The sequence below is a fragment of the Protobothrops mucrosquamatus genome, unplaced genomic scaffold (genome assembly GCF_001527695.2).
Source record: "Protobothrops mucrosquamatus isolate PMUCROS unplaced genomic scaffold, P.Mucros_1.0 scaffold2316, whole genome shotgun sequence".
Classification (NCBI taxonomy): domain Eukaryota; kingdom Metazoa; phylum Chordata; class Lepidosauria; order Squamata; family Viperidae; genus Protobothrops; species Protobothrops mucrosquamatus.
In genome coordinates, this window is record NW_015388400.1 from 109,056 (window position 1) to 124,878 (window position 15,823).

At 40.8% G+C, this 15,823-nt stretch overlaps 1 protein-coding gene across 1 annotated transcript; it reads right to left on the reverse strand.

The window, feature by feature from the left end:
• Positions 1–2,029: 2,029 nt before the first annotated feature.
• SNX20 (sorting nexin 20) lies at positions 2,030–4,827 on the reverse strand. The gene is made up of 3 exons (XM_015824660.1): positions 4,665–4,827; positions 3,360–3,502; positions 2,030–2,707 (listed from the first exon to the last, which is right to left on the reverse strand). Exons 1-3 carry the CDS (start codon positions 4,825–4,827, stop codon positions 2,042–2,044), a joined length of 972 nt encoding a protein of 323 aa, XP_015680146.1. The 3' UTR covers positions 2,030–2,041.
• Positions 4,828–15,823: the final 10,996 nt, after the last annotated feature.

Below are 15,823 nucleotides of genomic sequence, written 5' to 3' on the forward strand. Positions count from 1 at the left end.
GGCTCCTAGAACTACAGATGGCATTCAATGTGGCAGCACCATCTAGTGGCGCCATAAATTCATTATCCAGAGAAACATGTACTCCTGAATTCATAGAACAGAGAATAGAACAGTGATGGCGAACCTTTTAGAGACCGAGTGCCCAAACCGCAACCCAAAACCCACTTATTTATTGCAAAGTGCCAGGGCTGCATCAGCATTGTGGTGCCCTCGGGGGGGGCAGGGAGATGCCTCTGAGTGCCACCTCTGGCACGCAAAAACCGGGGGCATAAAAATGGGCCACCGTGCTGCAAGGCGCAAAAATGGCTGCTGCCACGCTGCGGGGTGCAGATACAAGGCGCTGCACCATGCAAGAACAGGGCAGGGCTTGTGAGTATCAAGCAGGCCCTAGCCCCACCCTATTTGCAGTGCATGCGTGCTCACAGCTCCATGTGTGCATGCACGCATGTAAAATGCTCCCCCCTCCCTTTTCTTCCAGTCCACCAATTGACAATGGTTGGTGACCTCTGCTCTACCACCTCTACTCGAGCTTGCTAGTCGGCCGCTTCGCCTCCTTTGGGTGGGGCTCCTGCTGGGTGGGGCTCCTGCTCCGGATGGCGGTGGCGGCCTGGGGAATTCTGGGAGTTGGGACCCACACGCCTTAAAGTTGCTAAGGTGAAGAAATACCGACCTAGATATTCTTGGGTTACTCCAGACTTCTTGGCCTTGATTTCTGGTTTAGCGGGCATCTATCTAACAGTATTCATGGTATGTTTTCGAGATCTTTACCATCAAAGGTAGGGCATCTCTATTCCCAGTAATTTTAACGGATGTGAAAATGAGCTCCAACATTAATAACTTGTAACACAGATCCCAGAAGATGTTCAAACTGTTCCACCCAGATGTTACATGCTCATGAATGTGTCATTGGAGGTTTCTATAAAACATCAGGCAGATGCTAGCCATCTCCTGTCTCTTTTGAGATGAAATAGCATAGGATTTGCATTTTGTCTTGACACCCTCAACGAGGGCTCACGGAAGCTTCTGAAGTGCCGACACACAAAAAACCCCTAAAAATCGAATCAAAGCAAACAGTTTACCTCTATATTAGTATACTGCTTACCACGATACAACCAAGGGTGTGTATGCATTCACACAACACAGTTAATGCAGTTGCTGATATGGGACATTTTCCTGGGTTTGCACAATTGGTGAATCATAAATTAGCCACATGGACTGCTGTAGGACACATGAAAATGCCTCCTACCCATCCATCAAATGTTAAACAAGCCCATCACACTGTTTTTATGTCTGTACCTGTGACTGGGTACAAAGGAGGTACACCATCATGATGTCTGAGGCCCTCACAATTTCTTTACACATCTCTGTCCTTGGTCTTTAAGCAGCATGCTCCAAGACGAGACACAAATCTAAACCTGATTTAATTTGACTTATCCCTTAAAATGGGATTAGAATTATATTAGATCAATTCAACCTAGTTCACAAGATTGCCGCTAGCGTCTTTAATTGTTCCTCCCTCAGCTGGATTAAAAATAGAATTTGAAGGCAATTTTTGCAAGGACTCTGGGAGTTGTACCCCAAGTTTCCAGTGGCCACTTACATTCCTGGGACTTTTAGGTGGGGTACCCCTGCCATAAGGGTACAGACATATAGACAATAGGTCTCAACTGCAGAGTTGGATGCCTTTCATTTCAACTTTACTGTCCAAACATAACTTGTCCCTGGAAGAAAGAAAACTTAAATTTTGGAAATATGTCAGTGTCAACCTTGGTTTTGAATGGAAGTGTCGCACATTTATTAGGTCCAAGGGAACACTTATACAAAATAGTTCTGGATCGCTCTGAAATGTCTCCACTGGGTGATCTCTGAATTTTATCATAAGAAGAACCAGCAAAAGGTTCTGCTTTCTGCACACAACAAATCATGTTCCCTCATATTTTTTTCCCCCTCTAAGTTCCCAATATCTTTCAGTCTCTCTATTGGGAAAACGTTCCTGTCTCATCAAAATCTGCATTCTATTTCTCTCCCTCTCTTCTCCTCATTATACGTATTCCTGTACTATCAGTTCCTTCAGTGTCAACATTTTCTGCGGAAGCTTTTTGGCCTTCCTCTCTTCCATCTTCTTTTGGAAGAACAGGAAGTCTTTCCCAAGTTCATATGCTAAGGAGATCATCGTTTCCAGCAGTGGCAGGTAGTACCGGTGACCAGTTTGTTTTTCTAAGCGCTGTAGGGCCTTCTCTCCAAATTCGAAGGCGCTTTTGACGTTCTCCAGATCTTTGTGACATACAAGGATGGCGCAGAGGGTGGGAACCAACAGAATGGGCCGGTGCCTTGTCAGCTTCTCTAGCAAAGCGACGGCCTCCAGAAGACCTTCCAACGCTTTGGTGTATTGTCCTCCCCGAAGGCAGCTGTAGGCCTCTTCCAGCTCAGGCCTCGTTAAAAAGTCAATAAACATCCGAGATGTCCTGATGAATTCCATGGAGTACAGAATTCGCAAATAATCCTGGAAAGCGAGTTTTCTCTCCAGGATGACCTCCTCCATGAAATTGCCAGTCAGGATCTTTTTGGGAAAGACAAGGTCTTCCATTTCGTCATAAAACTCCTTAAACAGGCTCGTGTGCAGCTTTTCGAAATCAGAATACCGGCGTTCAATCATTGACACGTTGCTGTCAAAGCTGCCAGTCTGGATTATGATGATTTGGTACTTCTAGAAGGGATACACAAGCAAAATATTTTAGGAATGTCAGATGGAAGAGGGGAGCGAGTCGTCTGGAAGTTACCCTGAATATGGGTTGTATGACTTGTAATATTTGCAGTTTTAGTTTAGCACAATACGCTGGCTTCTCGCCGTGGCAGATGGTTTAATCTTAGGTGTTAACTTACGTCCTGTGGTTTATTCAACAATCCATGATCAAAGTACTCATGGCTTAGTACTTTGTGTGAATTACTGGGTCACACATAATGCTGTACTGTAATCTATGGTTTACAGCTGGGGTACCACCCTATTCAAAACCACAATGCTTGTGCTAAGATGTTATGTAGCTTAATCCAGTAATTGCTATAATCATTATATTTGTGGCTTATAATGTGGTGTTAACCTAACCATTGTATTCTTCACCATGATTTAGTACAACAAATAAAACTATCCAGCCTTAGTGAAGTTATCAGAGTTGTGATTGACTCAACCAATGAAAGGGAATTATTTAGCTAGAGATCTGAGCAATCTTAGGTCAACAGAGGTTGCTTCAAACCCTAGGCTGGTTCATCTTCCTCCTCCTCCTCCTCCTCCTCCTCCTCATCATCATCATCATCATCATCATCATCATCATCATCACCACTCTTTTGTTATATTAGCTTACCACATATTTAGAGAAAGCCTTCTCTACAATTTTGGCTGATGGGATTTCAAAAAGCACCTTGACTTCTCGGCAGCTCCGTTTCTCATTCCGCCAGTATTCCTGAAGTTCTTTAGTTGTCATGGAAGAATTGGGACTTTTCTCACCTAAAATTAGAGTCAATGTGCTGATTTAGAATTATGGCATGGATTGTAAACTTTCTATTATCTTTAGATCACGCAGGATACCCAGGCGGTTTAACACCAAGCCAATATAGATGGGCGTTTTCTAGATTTTGATTTGATCCCCTATCATCAGCTTTACTGGAGGAAAGATTCCATAAGACCCTTAGTTACAGACACTGCCCATGTGGTACCAGGGAAGTAGAAACTCTAATTTATATTCCCACCTAGTGCTCTTTCTATGATGCTCCAACACATGTCTGATCACCTCAATCATTTCCAAATACAAGGGTGATGCAGATAAATTGTACGCTTATTATTTTTGAAGGGACCCTAACGTTATACTGATGTATCAGGTCGTCAAATATTTTTCTCCATATTTAAAGTTTTAATTAGATATGCTGTTTTATTATCCTATGACTATTTTCCCTTTTCCCTAATAACTAACTGCTGTATTAAACTATTTCTCCTTTTTACTGTACTCTTATTGTAAAGGAGGGTCAAAGATTGTAATAAAGATATTTGATATTATCTTTAGAGCACTGAAATGCTAGGGGAAATTTGAAATAGACTACACTGAGTTAAGCTATAAACCACAGTTTACAAATCATAACTGCTGGATGCATGCAGTATATTGAGCAGAATCATCCTTTTATCTTTATTTTCAAACCCGCCATTTCTCCAAATATTTTACTCTTCCTCATAGCATATTCAATATTCTCTAGCGGGTCTTGCAAAACCAAAACCAAGTCATCAACAAAAGCATGAAGTTTATACTTATGTGCTTTAATTTATAATCCTTTTACTCTGTTCTCTTGTCTAATGTCCCTGTTTAGCAGTTCCATCACCAAGATAAAGAAGAAAGGGGATAAATGACACCCCTGTCTTGTTCCTTTCTAGATTTCACTTGGTTTTGTCAAATCCCCATTCATTAAATCCGAGCTTTCTGGAGTATATAAATGAACTTCAATCTCTGTAAAAAGGCCAGTACATTCAAATTCAGTATTGAGCCGAATCAGAACCATAGGTAGGCTGTTGTGTTGGATTCTTGGAGTACCTTTCCAGTGGGGTGGGGGGGGGGCTAATGGAATTTGGAATGCAAAACTTCTGGAGGACAGCAAGTTGCCTATCTTTTAAAATTGCTTACCTGGTTGGTTGGTGGTCTCTTTTGCTTCCTGGGGTGCTTGTAATGAGTTCATGATTTCATAATCATCCTCTTCACCTGAAGGGATGACCATAGGAGGCTTGGATGTCTCTGCTAAATCTTGATGTCCTTCTTCTGCTCCTGAGCAGCCCTGCTTTTCATCCATCGTAAAGCTTCCAGAGACAAATATAATCAGTAGGTATAGTGGTGGGTGATGGCTAGGTGACCTTGGGAGATGGGAAGGAAGAAAGAAAAGAAGAAAGAAAAACTGACATGATAGCAGTGTTCCAATATCTCAGGGGTTGCCACAAAGAAGTGGGAGTCAAGCTATTCTCCAAAGCACTTGAGGACAGGACAAGAAGCAACGGATGGAAACTAATCAAGGAGAGAAGCAACCTAGAACTAAGGAGAAATTTCCTGACAGTTAGAACAATTAATCAAGGGAACAACTTGCCTTCAGAAGTTGTGAATGCTCCAACACTGGAAGTTTTTAAGAAGAGACTGGACCACCATTTGTCTGGTATAGGGTTTACTGCCTGAGCAGGGGGTTGGACTAGAAGACCTCCAAGATCCCTTCCAACACTGTGATTCTATTCTGTTCTGTTCTGTTCTGTTCTACTCTACTCTATTTGCTGTCTAGGGAATGATCAGATGAGAGAGGACATAACTAGCAGATCCATAACAGGCAGAAAAAAAAAATTATCCCCAGGCTATAGAAGATCAGCAGGGAGATTTATCCTATCAAACTTGCAAGATTTAGTTAATGTAGCCTTACAATAAAGTAGAATTATCTCGTCTGGTCATGGTTCTTATTTGGTCTACCTGAGAAAGCTGTCAGTATATCACACAAAGCTTTTCAGACATGTTTTCCAGCATAAGTTGAATAAGTTGCAGTGGATTGAGTTCACACAAAACACACAATGGATGGAACTCTCTCACAGCCATCTAGCCTACTGGCTCTCTAACAGACTCTAACAGACAAAACAATACAGTTAGGAATAGTCCTAAGTCCTAAGCAAGCATATCCCATAAATTTGAAACTTGCCTACTCTTAATTAAGACATACAAAATCCTGACCTGATAGAATTCTGGAAATTATTTGATATGTTCTGAAGCTCTTGCTTCTAAAACGCGACGATAGCAACACTTTTGCCTTCCTTTTGAGATCTCAAGAGACAATAAACATTGAGTTTCACTTTAGATATCTTGGTCAACTTCTCTATTTTATTCTAATGAAGGAAGTTTAGCTGAGCTTCCTCATTCTTAATTTCATCTGTGCTGTTTTAAGAAGATGGTTACTACAAAAATACATGAGGAGTCTGAATTTTTGAAATAGGATACCTGGTTCCTTGATGTGAGGACAAGGTCTGGGCACACTCCCAATAATCTGGTCAACATTGAGAATAGCAATCTTAAAATGTAATAGTGAAGCTGGTCTATGCATTGATTGCCCCAGTCACCTATTTTCCTACTTTTCCATGAAAAATTTCAGCCAGAAATGTCTGGAGTTATGGAGCTAAGAACCAGGACTCCAGAAACTGACGAAGGACACACGGATTTTTGCAAACGTTTAAGATCGATGGATTGCTATCATTTTATCTCACATGTATTGTACTGTTTAGGCTTCTTTGTTCTTAGGGATTGTGTCTACTGATCTTTGAAAAAAAAATACTGTATAAGCAGCTCCAAAAACTCAACAAGTGGACAGAATGGAAATACTTTATATTCATCATGTTTAGATGATGATGATGATGATGATGATGATGATGATGATGATGATGATGATGATGATGATGATGATGATGATGATGATAGAATCTGAAGCATATTTCAGGCTTTTACATCACATGTTTATTTCAAAGAGAGTTCATTTAGTTCTAGGAACATGTCAGATAAATAAGTCTTAGAGGACCTATCCAAGTAAGGACAACTCACCGTGGGCTTTATGTGGAACGACTTGCTTGAAGTTGTGGGTGCCTCATCACTGGAAGTTTTTTAGAAGAAATTGGACTACCATTTGTCTGAAATGGTATAGGGTTTCCTGCTTGAGCATGGGGTTGGACTAGAAGACCTCCGAGGTCTCTTCCAACTCTTCTGTTATTCTGCATTTTGTTTTTTCTGCATTTTTCTTTTGTTTGATCATCTGCCTTTTGCCGAGGGCTCACCAAGTCAGGCTTCTCCTAAATATATCCCCATGAAGATGTCACCAATGAGAGATATTTCTAGGCTACAATTTACCCAGATCCATCAGGTCCCCTTGAGTTTGTTAAAGTAAATGGAAATGAAGGAAAGAATCTCCATCCAGTGTCTGCATTTTAAAGGATTAATATTTATCAGTTATTGCCTGTGAAGCAGGTCATGGTTGAAATAAGCTCTACTAATATGTGAGCAGCCAGCTTTTTGGCTATAAATATAACATTCAAACTGCTTCCTGTCAAAACTAATAAAAAAACCAGTAGCCAAGAACTTTTTGATTTACCAGTCTCTAATCCAATCTATCAGCAAAAGATAAAATGGCTTAAAATAGCTGCTACCATCTAAGAATAGAATTGTGCTAGCATAAATGTCTCATTGTTGTTTAAATTTCTGAGAATTCTGGCTGGTAATTTCCATTCCAACACAATTCTTTTTCAGCTGTTGTAGCTACAGGACCTCAAAATAGGTCGTTTGATGTTATGGTGAGGTATTTATTTTTGAAAAAATGAGATTTGGGGCACTAAAGGATTTCCACCCCCACCCCCCAAATATGATTGTGGGAGACTTTCTTAATTTTGTGGAATTCAGAATTGTTGACACCATTAAACATGGAGCGAGCGGATCATTTCTTCAAATCGTAGTGAGAAACTTTTCAAAGAAAAGGGGTCCGAACTTGATTCTTCAAACTTTCAACTAAAAGATCACAAACAACAGTAGGGTGGGTCACAGATGCTAAGCAATTATCCTTTTGGTTTAGTGTGTTATTATGTGACTTCAGATGTTGTGATTTGTCAGCTGAACAATATGGCTTAGATCCTGCATGCACACACCCCTTATTCAACAAACTGAGCTTTTAAAAATGATAATCTTATCATTATGTATGAACTAGGATATATTCTTCCATTTTGTATCAGTCTGTTAACAGACAGAGAGCTATTTATCTATGTCTGTCTGTCTGTCTGTCTGTCTGTCTGTCTGTCCGTCTGTCTGTCTGTCTGTTTCCATTCAGGTGTAAAGAATACGGTTTCAAATCTTCTGACAGAATAGAAGCCTATTGTCCTTATCAATATTTTATACGAGGACAATGGCGCATCTTATTTCCCCTTTCTTTTCTTGTGGCATTCTTTAGCGTGTCTGCGTTTACTTACCTTCCTTGCATTTTGAAGAATTAGACAGACTCAAATGTTTTTAAAACGTTTATTTAAGAACAGGAAGGGCAGGGTAGAAAGACAGTACAACACAACAACCAGTCAACAAGGTTCCGTGAAACTGAAGGAATCCAGAATCTGCAAAGGGTACACAACCTGCACCCTCAGAGGATGCCTATTTCCAAAGCTCCATGAAGTCAGTTTAGACTTCTGAAGAGCGTGAACCATACTAGTCGGCTGTGAAGGAAAGGAAAAAAAAAAAAAAAAAAGAATATCGGAAAGATAAGGAAATACAAAGAGAGCATAGCTAACTCCACCTACTGCTTAAGATCTACCCACACGGGACTTTCTGCAGAAAAAGTCCCTCATCCCTGTTCTAGCTTCAGCGTTAGACATGAAAATGCATTGCAGATATAATCAAATAAATAGTTTGTTGGGATTCACTCTAAGCTTAAAAAACTGAAGATTTTCTGGACCTTAACCAACTGGGCTTCAAAGCCTGAAGTAACACTCACTTATAAACCTAGATCCCTTCTTCTCAGAGCTAAAAGTTATAGCTTGCATAAGAATCTTCTTGTTAATCCTCCTTTAAGACCCGATATTTCATGCAGATTTGTCCTTCTCCCCTAATTTCTTATTCTTCTCCAGACGGTCCAGAATGACTTCTAGTTTCTTCTCCTATCTCTTTTGGTTTGTTTTGCATAATCTGATCCATCGGGTTCGCTATTGTCTCATAGGCTTTGAAGTCATGGCCTGGAAATGAACTACATCCCTTCCATTCATCCAGGTAGTCTTGTAGATCAACCGGCATGTTGCTCTGATCTGGGTCATCTTCTAGATTTAGATCTGAAGTGCTGTTCAGTAGATCACCGTCCTCTTTCCCCTCATGCATCATCGCAGTAATTTCCATACTATCATCGTCCCTGATATCTGGAATGCTGTCTGATAAAATATCGTGGACTATCACTGGTTCCAAACCTGGGGTGTACCACTTGGCTCCAGAAAACGCCAGGATTTTTTCCACTGAACTGCAGGAAAAGCACATAATTTCATCAGAGGAGAGAGCTGAATTTCAGACTGCCCAACATAGCTTGCCCAGTGGCCCACAGGGGATGGGATACACCCCTGAAAATATCCTGAAGTAGAATAAAAGGTATTCTGAACTGTTTTTGTAGGCTATGGGGAATAGCATCATCGGTTGCTTCTCTAAAGTAAACAAAAAAAAAAAAACCCCACCAAGAAATATTTTAATTTTATCATTTCAATAAAAGATGGCACTGGGTTTGGTGCTTCTCAGTATTTTGAAAAGTCTGGACACATTTTTGGAAATTTATATTTTGATTTTTTGTTTGTTTGCATAATACTTAAGGAAGCTCCCACATTTACTCTGGGAATCAAACAAAGGGAACCCATTTCATCTGATAACACTTTACAGTATTATTTCTTTTACTGGTGTATCATTGCTTGATATTCAACTTTGATGGACTGTTTGGAAATCAGATAATAACAGTTTGAACAATATTATATAGGTTGGTCTAGAACCGTCTTTTGGGTTAGATACCTTGATTCTTTCAACTAGAAGCTTCTCCAAATTGTTTCTACTTGTCACACTGTTTTAGCAAGCCAAAGAATAATTAAAAAAATGGGTACCTTCTCCTTGTCCTAAAACAGCAAAGGCAACATAAAATGGTCCCATGGAAGCATCTCCAGCACTTTGTTGTCCTCATTTGTTTGAGCTTTTGAGGTGGCCCCAAGACCTCTTGGAAAAGCCACCTGAGAACAAGACTTCTGCACTTTGCAGTCAAGTCTACTAAGTCCTAACACCCAAAGCTCCCTCTTGGCTTGAATGGAGGTACCTGACTGAATGCCCCACCTCTATGACTCTAGGCTACCTTGTGTTGCCTTTGTGACACCTTTCAGCTCATGCTTTCTGTGCATTGTTCCAAATAATTTGCATACTGGCATCACATTGGTGCAGAAGTGCTAGCAAAATAGTATTATTTTTTTTAAAAAAAAGTTAGGGTTGAAAAGGTGAAGCCTGTCCAATGAAGGAGGTCTGAGATGACGGAATCCCCTTAACCCCACCACGATTACTCAATCTTGTAAGAAGAGGCTTGTAGTTGAGTCAACTCTGTCTGCTGGAAGCATTGTCTTCTGGGGATGATGACCAACAGGGTCCAATGAATGCCAGCCCAGAACCAGCTTTGCTTTGCTGCCTTCTTGAGACACCTCTGCTTTCAGAGATTTGTTCTAAATTCCTGTGGAAGGAGAGAGTTGTCTCCCTCTCTTTTTCCATATCCTGACCTCCTGCAGATGCAGCCAGCTTCGTTTTCCCAAGATCTGGCTTCTTGTTCCTGATCCCGATGTTTCCGTCATTTCTTGTTCTCCATTTTCTCAGCATAGCAACTTCCAAGACCTTCTCTTCTCTTCAAACAACTTCTGGGATGTTTTGGGAAAGAAGATCCAACAGACTCAGGGTTACGACTACATACACAAAAATGCACAGAGCGTGGAAAACAAGGCTACCTTGCCTTCCTTACGTTGAGACACTCAGTGGTTGATCCGTTTGAAGTCGGAACAAGTGAACCGTGATTAGCTGACAGTTCTTGGGTCTTCTGCCAGAGGTCAATTTCACCAAAGGAAGGGCAAGTCCAGAGTGATTTGTCTGAATTCTAGAATCAGGGGTCCCCAACCTTTTTGGGTCCGCAGACCAGCAGCGATGGTTTCAGTGATGGGAGGGCATAGTTTCGCACTCAAGCTAAATCCTACAAATGAATGAAGCTTTGTGTGCTTGCCCATTGCTTCAGTGTCTCAGTTCCCAAGGGCCGCAGCCCGGGGGTTGGGGACCCTTGCTCTGGCTCAGTCTTTCTCCACCTTGAAGACCTATGTGGACTTCAACTCCCAGAATCCCCCAGGCTGTCAGCACTGGTTGTGTTGAACTTTATTCTTAATTTAAATCGTTAGCCACCCAGCATCATGTGTATGAGACAGGTAGCCATCTCAATCTATCAAATAAATAAATCAATAAACCGTTGGTTAAAAAAAATCACATTAGAAACAGAAATAAAACATAAATTACATCTATTTTCATTATCCATCTCTCCATCCATCCATAATTTTACATCCCCATTTTATTATACAGTATAATTATATGTAGTTTAGGTTCCCTTTAATTTTGTCTGTCAACGTATACGGGGCACATATTCTATGCAGAGGTTTTAATACATTTTTGAAGGGTCTATATGAAAATCATTCTAAAGAGCTGCATAGATTTAAAAAGAAACCACCTATTTTAAACGCATTTTTCTCCCCTTATGCGTTCATGACATTTGCATGCATCCTCTCAACAAGTGCTCCTCCCTTTTTATTCTTTGCTTTGCAATTGTATCTTATTTTTATTATTATTTTGGGACAAATAATAGAAATCAAAGGATGCCCCAATAAAGATCCTACAGTATAATTATAAGCGCCTATTTCGGATTAATATGCAATATCAGCACAAGCGCATGGCCCCGCCCTCCTCCGAATGATGTCATCAATCTGGAGGCGGGGGCAGGAGGAGGAGGACTTGGTAACGTTTTGCCTTTTACAGCCCCCGCCCACTTTTCCCTCCGCTCTTTCGTTTTTTTATCCAATAGAAAGCGAGGTAGGCGAGTCCTGGGAAAACCCGCCCAATCAAATCAGCGCGGACGGGAAGCAATTGGGAGGAGCTTTCTTCCCTTTTTAGCCACTAACCCAACAGGAACGAGTCCGGCCAGCCAATCCAACGACTTATCGCTACCGTTCAGCCTAGCATGCTGGTGAGGGAAAAGATGGAAATTCCCTCCGTCTTACTGAGAGAGAGAAAGAAAGGGAGAGGGAACCAGTCGCAAGGAGCAACGCCTGCTCCCGCGTGTTCTGATTGGCTAAAGGCGGGGACGGGGCGGGACGGAGCGGGCGCTGGCCTCCAGCAGCGGGGTAGGGTGCGCTCCGCGAAGCGGCTCGCCGAAGCTGCTGAGGGGACGAGGATGGTGGCGGACGGCGGGCAGCGTCGCGGTCGTCGCCGTCGCTCCCCTCCTTCCACTCGGGGCGCTGGGAGGCGAGGAAGCCCCGCTGCGGCCGCCTGCGAACAGAGGAGAGAATGGTAATGGCGGGAAGCGGCCGGAATCGCAGCCGGTCGGGAGCGGGATGCGCCGGCCATTGCGCTGAGGCGTCGCGGCGGGCTCTGCCCCCTCGCCCTCCTTCCTTCGGGGTCCTCCCTGGGTCCCGTTCCCCACCCCCGGCCTCACAAGACCGCGGCGGCCGGCGGAGCGCTCCTTCGAGGTCGCTGCACAACAGCCCTGCGAGGTAGGCTGGCCTGAAGGAAAGCGGCCGGCCCAGACTCGTGGGGGGGTGGGTGGGCTCAAACCGGGCCTTTGGGGCGCTCTTATTAAAACTGCTATTTTTATTATGTCATCATCATCATCCTCTGCAGTTAGATTCACAGTCTGAGACTGGTGGAAATTTAATCCTTCAGGTTCTAACCAAGGACTTAAGCATGATTAAGGTCTAAGAATAGGGGCAGTTCCAAGCAGGGCAGGGGGTGGGTGGATGGGTGTGTGGGTTTTTGTTCTATTTTTGTAAAATTAGGATGTTTATGTCTGATGAATTCATGGGTGACTTTCGGCCAGTCCCTCCCTGTCTCAGTCCAACCCACCTCACAGGGTTGTTGTTATAGGGAAAAGGATTTATTGGGTATGTTCCTCACTTTGGAGTTATTTATAAAAGCAATAAAAGCAGGATACTTAAAAAATTAATAGATTAGATCTATCATCTGTGTATCTCTATATTCATCTCTCATCTATCTCACCTATTGCTATCTATCACTATCTGTCTGTCTATCTATCTATCTATCTATCTATCTATCTATCTATCTATCTATCTATCTATCTATCTATCTATCTATCTATTTCTATATATCTATTTCTATATCCATTTATCTATTTCTGTATATCTCTATATATCTATCTCTCTCTATATCCATTTATCTATTTCTGTATATCTCTATATCTCTATATCTCTATATCTATCTATCTATCTATCTATCTATCTATCTATCTATCTATCTATCTCTCTATCTCTCTATATCTCTATATCTATTTCTATATCCATTTATCTATTTCTATATATATCTATATCTATCTATCATCTATCTATCTCTATACCCATTTATCTATTTCTATATCTCTATCTATCCATCTATCTCTATTATATCCATTTATCTATTTCTATATCTATCTATCTATCCATCCACCTACCTACCTACTTACCTACCATCTATCTATCTATCTTTCTATCTCTATGTCTATATCTCTATATCCGTCTGTTTATCTACCTACCTACCTATCTGCCTACCTATCTATCTCATCTCTCCCTTTCTCTCGCAATCATCCAGCCATCCTAGAAAGTCTTTTAGATATACCAGTTATGATTGGTATAACAACAAATTTCTTTTTCCATAAGCGTTCAGTTTGATCTGCACGTCCCAATATTTTCTAATTTTTTCCAATTGTTTTTCCTCAGTCCTAGCATGACCCAGAATAGCAAGGTCAGTGAACCAAACTTTCTTCTTTTCAGTAACTGTTCTGCCAGGCATGTCATGAGCAAGATGCCTGTTGGATCTTGAAGTCCCATAAGATCTTAACCTGCTGTTTTTCCAAAACCTTGATGGTCCCTGGAAGTTGTTTTTTTAACTACGTTCAATATCAAACCTCTGGCAGTGAAATTTTGCTGCAGCCCCTGATCAAACAGTCAATTGTTTCATCCTTTTCACTACTACACAAAGGCGACTATTTGCTGTTGTTTGTTTCATGTTGAATTTTCGCCTTCGTGCAATTAGTTGGCAAAGTTCTTCACATGGTTATGATGGTGCTGGCAGCTGCTCCCCCTCTTCATTGAGTAGGTTGGCTTCTCCATTGTACAAACACACACAACACACACACCTTTCTGTGCTTGAAACAGAGGGAGCGCCTTAAAATGTTTTGGATATGCTTTGTGTACAATTTCAGAGAAAGTTTTCTCCTTCCTGCCCCTTTTTCCCCTTTTTGGTTTCACTTTTTCATTTGGGGAGGCTTCTTTTGTGCTGGGCAGGGTGACAAAACTGCCTAAAGTTTGTGTGTGTGTAGGAGAGTATATGTGTATATGTGCCTGTGTGTGTGTATCTGCCTGTATGCGTACATATATGTATAAGGAATACATATATATGTGTGGATATGTATGTATGTGTTTTTCTGAGTATATGTATGTATATATGCCAGCCAAACATAAACATCATTTTTCATTTGATTTGGGTTTTTTTCATTGTGATGAAGTAAAAAAGGTGCCTTGTTTCCTTCTAGGCAGGACCTTAAGACTTTTCACTCAGCAAGTTGTCTGTTATGTTTCCTATGGATATCTTATACTTAAAAATAGACTAAGATTCTATGGTTTCGTCCTTTTAAAATATTTACTCTGGAGAATAGTGTGGTTTTTGTATGCATGTCTATATTATAAAAATATTTCTTCTTACAGTGCTTACATTACTTCAGCAGGTTCTCCTTACAGTACAGTACTTTAATTCAGAAGGGTTCTTGGGTTTGTCTTTTGCAGTCAGAAAACAAATACTGAAACCACAATATCACATAACAGAAAGAAATTTATAGGGGAATCACAATCCTGCCTATTCTGGAATAAAGCCTATTAAGTTCAGTTCATGCTTCATTGTGAGTAAGCCTGCACAAAAGGGCAGCTGTGGCAGAAGCTTTTGTGGACTAGAATCTGTTTCTGCAACATAAGCCAAGATGGGGTCATTCATTTGCTCAGGCTGAAACTTCAGACTGAAGCGGTTCATGACTTAATTCAGTGATGCAAGTCTTATGATCACATGGAGTCTCTTTGCAGAAGTCATACTGAACCACAAAGTTAGCAGTGAGCTGAAGCTTCCCACACTAATCTAAGGATAAAACTTTGGTTAATAGTTCTTTGGGAAGAAACCAGAGTTTTTTTATTTGTTATTTTGTCTTTTCTAAATCATTGTTTTCTGGTTTAAGTGTAGCAGGATATGTTTAATTGTGTCTTGCTATGAAAGAATATATGTGTCTTATTTAATCAATAAATGTAACTTTAGAGAGATACAGATTTAGAGAAGGTTTGTTGGGAGGTTGGGCAATGTACAAATTTACTACATATTAATAATTGTTATTTGTTGATCTTTGGTACCAAAACTAAGTGTTTTGTGATACCCTAAAGACTAAGAAATTGATGAATGCACAACATATCAAGGTCATAATCCATTTTATCAATTACTGGGAATCAGATACAAACGGTGAGACAAAGGTTCATGACATCGAGTACAGAATGTCTGTAATATTTCTTGACAGAATTCAAATTCTACAAGGTAAATACCAGTCCTTTGTAGCTTTGCTATGGTGGTGAATTAACATTATCATACTTTGTCATGATACTTTTTGAGTTTAAAGGCTGCTTTACCTCACTATTGTCAACTTGTTTGATTCTCAGGATTTCTTATCCTTCTTACATATTATCAGTATACTCATTGATAACACCATGTATCTGATGAATGGACTTCTAGAATGCCAGTATTATGTGGAGGCTGGAATATTACTTGCATTCTTGAGGATATCAGACAGTCACTCCATTCACAAAACTCAGTGGTTCAACTCCAATCACTTGTTAGATCTCCAACTAAAAACAGTCACAGAATCGTGAATATACAGTGTGATGAGCAGGTTGCCATTGGTTCCTTTGAAATGTATTATATATGAATTTAATAGAGAGAGCTAATGAAAGCTGATGCTAGTA